This window comes from Austrofundulus limnaeus, unplaced genomic scaffold, assembly GCF_001266775.1.
Source record: "Austrofundulus limnaeus strain Quisiro unplaced genomic scaffold, Austrofundulus_limnaeus-1.0 Scaffold10, whole genome shotgun sequence".
Taxonomy (NCBI): Eukaryota; Metazoa; Chordata; class Actinopteri; order Cyprinodontiformes; family Rivulidae; genus Austrofundulus; species Austrofundulus limnaeus.
In genome coordinates this window covers 80,663-85,767 of record NW_013952412.1, presented here as the reverse complement: position 1 = coordinate 85,767, position 5,105 = coordinate 80,663, and the positions used below count along the sequence as shown (strand labels likewise).

At 41.9% G+C, this 5,105-nt stretch overlaps 1 protein-coding gene across 1 annotated transcript in view; it reads right to left on the bottom strand.

Annotated features, from left to right (window-relative positions):
- Window positions 1–555, bottom strand: part of her3 (hairy-related 3) — a gene marked incomplete in the record, with an annotated part of 1,414 nt that extends 859 nt beyond the window's left edge. The window contains 3 exon segments of the mRNA XM_014001640.1: window positions 57–138; window positions 251–346; window positions 441–555. Coding sequence (XP_013857094.1) covers window positions 57–138; window positions 251–346; window positions 441–485 — 223 coding nt within the window.
- Between the last annotated feature and the right edge of the window lie 4,550 nt (window positions 556–5,105).

Below are 5,105 nucleotides of genomic sequence, written 5' to 3'. Positions count from 1 at the left end.
ATAATAATCAAGCTGCACAATGATGAAACCCTGCTTGGAGGAGGGTCAGAACTCACAGCTGTGTGTTCTCTGAAGGGTCCTCAGGTGTTTCACTGTGAGCTCCAGGATGTCGGCCTTCTCCAGCTTGCGCTTTCGAATCTGATCAGATAGATTTTAACATTTCTCTTTTAGCAAAGACCATCACTTTAAAACTAATCGCAATTGACAGAAGTGAATAAAAAGAGGCTTTAGATCCTGGCTGCACACTCACACTGCTGCTGTAGAAACTCTCCAGGAGACGCTTCAACTCATCCAAACACTGGTTTATTCGAGCTCTTCTCTTCTTTTCCATCAGCGGTTTGGACACCTGTTAAAAAAAACAAGTCATTTTTAATAAATAAACTTTGATGATTCTAGTTTCATTTAAATTTCATTGAGTCCAAACAAAAACTTTTCCAAACCTTAGCATGTTTGGCCTTCTCCGMGCAGCCTGTGTTTGCCACCATTCTCACTTTCTTCAAAGTTTAATCTCCTTCTCCCTCTCTGCGTCAAGAATGAGGGAGTTCATCCGGAGTAGATTTATATAGAGACCCCCCGCTTAACATCTCAATGCGAAAAGAGCCGCCTGTCTGTTGCGCTCAAGTGAGCACTTTACGCGCATCATTTAGCAGCTCGAACCAAAGAGGACACAGCATCTCCCAGTTTAGATAAACAAGTTTAAAATCATATGGACTTTTTATTATTGAAAACAACAAACCACCTGGACACATTTCTCTTTATTCAGTGTTTACAGTACCTAACAGARCACATAGGTGATAAAACTAAACTTTCACACTCGCATTTGTCTACAGAAGATCTTTCCTGCCCACAGCCATCAGCATCTAAGTTTTTAGTTAAATGAGTTACAACAACACCTAATTTCCTTCTGRGATCTGTAAAGTATTTTTGAATTGAATTGAATTGATATATTCTGAAAAACAGCTAATCTCATTGTCATAATATGCAGCAGGGTTTGGTGTTTCTGCTCCTTACAGTCAACGCGTGGGGCGAAAAAACCCCAAAAGCGTAAAAATGATAAAAACATCCAAAAACGGTTCTGTTTCTTGTACAGGGAAAGAACTGTTGACTCGTGTGATTCAATCTTTTATATGTGCGTTTCACGCCACCTGGTTGAAGGCAGCACCGTGACAATTCCCTTCATGTTCTCAACAAATTTCGATTTTCTGGTGAATTCTGGTGAAAACCTTCTGAAGCTGAAAGGTCTTATCACAATGAAAAAGTTAAGACAATTTTAATTTCGATCAGAAAACAAACAGAAGTTCTTGGTGTTGAGAATAAAAAAAAGAACATGTTTTAATATCTTTAAAGACACTTTTAGACTTTTGAAATTCGTTGGCTTTTGTGCGTCACTGCTTTTTGTCTTGGTGCCGCGGCTCAGAGAGGCACCGAGGAGAATCGTAGGACGCCCCCTTGTTCTTAGACCCTCGCCTCCCGATTCTCCACACTGCTCCCTGAAAAGAGTTAAGTCTTGGGAAAGTCAAACCAGCTGAAACAATGCGTGGACGTCAAGCTCCCTGCGCTCTTCTGCGCATCTCTTGCTGACAAACACTAAAAAAATGACACAATAGCAGCTTTTGTTACATTTAAATTGAAACTCTGTCCGTATTTCTTGCCTCCAAGTCACACAACAGTTGTCATAAAATAACTGTTGAAAAGGGAAGCATATTTCTGTTCAGTCAAGTGAAAGGGCGCGTGAAAGGAAGCCACTTTACAGCAGGGCCATTGATCTTTTATATGCAGCGGTGACCTGAAGGTTTCCTTTACGCGTAAAAACAAACCGAAACACACAAATACTCCGTATCTGCAACAAAAACATCTGCTATTTCAGTAATGGTCAGTGGTATTACATATCCACACTCACACCATCTACAAATTGACAGCTTTACGCAATTAGTGTTTCTCTTTCAAGCCTGTTTAAGAAACACTAATTGCGTAAAATTGCCTTCCACGTTCGCGCCACCACCAACAGGAGCGTTTAATCGGTATGAAATCTGCTCGGGATGCTCCTGGTGCTTTCTCTGGTGTCCTTTGTCCCATCAGTCACTGCGTCACTATTATCTGGGTTTTCACGCCTGCTTTTTTATTATTACTATCACAGGACCGTGGAGGGCTGATTTCAGCGTGAAGCCGAGAGATTTCACCGCTTATTACGCGCTATAATTTCAATTAGTGTTGGCTCTTCTCTTTGCGTGGGTCAAAGAACAGAGGGGCTGCTAACGCGCGTGCTCCGCTGCAGAGTGCTCCGTCAAAAAGTTGGGAGGCCATCATCTATCCATGAGAATGGCGCAGCAAGACGCTTGTGCGTCAAATAGACGCACTAATGCCAGCGCCATTACATGACAAGTAAAAAAAAAAAAACGGGGGGAAGAAGGGCTTTTTCACCCACCTCACTGTCACTTTTCAACTACAGGTCATTCATTAACCCCATCAGACCTTTTGTCATGGATTCCCGCCGGAGGAGAGCTAGTGCAGCAGTAATAATTGGGCTATTGGAGGACTTGTTTACAACAATTAGTGCGGCAATTATGCAATTACTGCAATAAACTATTTTCCCGTCTGAGGGGGGGAAATGATACATTTGCAAACCAATAGCAAACATAAAATAGACCAATAAATAGGCTGAACTCGGTGGAAACGTGCAAAATTCACACAGAACAAAACAAAAAACAAATTAAGAAGTTAAAGTGATGCATTCTGCAAACTATTATATATGTTAAAAAGTTCTTTTTGGCTTCTATATGTGTGCGCCACTGGGCCATACTTTGGCTCAGAGCGCATCAAATTGACGCACCGCCTTCTATTCAGCCGCTCTCGAGGTTGCGCTGGTGTGACCAAAACYCCTATGTGTGCAACAAGGCCTCAACGAGAAAAGGAACAGGTGGACAGGTGTTTCCTATGGGGGTGGGAGGTGGAAAAAAATAAAAATATTTGGAGGATTTCATGAAAAGCCACGCGACGGACGCGCTGACGTGGCTGTGATCCGAAGATCAAACAGAAAATAGCACCATGAATTTCTATAGACTGGTCCTGGGGGTTATTTAAAGACTTCTTACTTTGGTGCGGGGACACAATGAGCCGTGTTCGCCTCTGTGTGTCGGGGTGAGCGCGTGAAAGGAGCGGAGGCGCACATTACCATCGCTGAGGGCTTTCCCAAGAGCCGAAATGAACTGACTGGAAAGTAACTTTATAACTCGCCGGAGGATGAAGGCTTTTGTCTGAGCGCGGAGCTGAAAGACACAGGAGGCTGACAAAAGGGAGCGCGGCCATTGTTCGGGCCTGAAAAAGCGCGCGGGCATTGATGCGCCTTGAATTGCAAAACATCTGCCATTTCTTCTGGTGGACTGGAGAGAGATTTGAATGAGAAAAAAAAAAAAACAAGCAGCCTTTGGTGCTCAGTGTGTGTCTAACAAACATGACCAAGTTCTGATTTGAAATTAAACTATCAAAACTCACGCTAATTAATTACAACAAAATACAGCCTGAACATGAATTTCTCTGGGAGATAGGGTGGACAAAGAGCAGCTTTGCACAAAAAATCAAATAAAAAAAGTCTCTTGACTCTTTTAATCTCCAYATGGCCACCAAACATAAACAGTGTTGGGTTTTTATGTTGGACTCAAAAGGATGGACCAGTTGCTGGTCAAGCTTTTCCCAGGGTTTCCCCTTTATCTGAGCAAAGTGGAAAATTGAAAACTGCAAGTGAAAAGCCTCGGGGCGTTCCTCCAATTTTCCTCGCTTTATATTTTCTTTAAAAAAACCTGCTCCATCAGCAAAAAATAAAAATAAAAAAATAAAAAATATATAAAAAAATAATAATGATAATAAAAAAACTCTAAGCAAACTCAATTTTTTAAATTTCAAAACAGAACCTATGGGTCAATGGTTTATTTTTTTGTGATTTTTCATGTCAAAGCCCTCCATCTCTCGGGTGTAACTGCAGGCCCATCGTGTGTGGTGCACAGCAGCTGAAATTGGTATGAAATTGTCAATTTGTTTGGTGTCAGCGTTCCGCTCCCACATCGCGCCAGATGCCGCGCTAAGTGGCACTTTATTTTATTTTTTTACCAATTCGTTCCTACTTTCACGGTCCATCCTCCCGTTTTTCTTTTCTTGCCTGCGAGCTGAAAAGCCACAACAAAAGTGGGCAATGTACCCAGCAGAGTTGACGCAGACCCCCTGCGGCAGAACCCTTTCCGTTTGGCGCAGCAGAACCCACTGAGCACCGCGGGGTGGGCCCTTTAAAATGGGGTGGGGTCGGGGGGGTATTAATTAAAAAGAGAAAGTTTAGAGGAGCTTCAGCTCAGCCTTGTTTCATATAAGTGAAGATGTCACCAAATAAGTGTATTATCAAATATGATAAAGTTAAGCTTTTATAATAAGAGCAGCCAAACTGTGGATGATGCAGGAGTTCCTTTTTCAGAGATRTCTGAAGTATGATGTGTTTTTTTTAGGCAGGTCAAACTAAATATTGAACTGAGATGCTTTTTACATGAGCAAACCTCAGAAGCACACTGTCATCTCTTCACACTTTATTCAAATGTGGACTTAATTTCCTGCTAAATGAACAAAGAAAAAGGGAAAAGTGTTTGCTTGTTTTTGATTTTATCAAAGAGTAAGTAAAGTAAGTAACCCTTTGACCACCAACACACTATCCTTTAGTTATTTATGTCAGAACTCATTTCCCTTTCTGTTATTAATTTATCGTGGCTGACATTAGCAGCAGACTATGATAAAGAGAAAAGGATGGAAATGGTAATGTATTTGTAAAGTGCCTTTCTACCCACTCAGGATACTCAAAGTGCTTTCCACTACAATCTGTGCCCTCATTTACCCATTCACACAGCACTCTACTAGATCTCCTAACAATCGTCTATGGAGACTAATCAGTGATAATCACATTCATACACTGATGGGACACACATCAGAGGCATTAGGGGTGAAGTATCTTGCCCAAGGACACAACAACTGAGACAGCTGGAACGGGGGATTGAACCAGTGACTTTCTAGGATGACTCTCTCTCTCTCTCTCTCTCTCTCTCTCTCTCTCTCTCTCTCTCTCTCTCTCT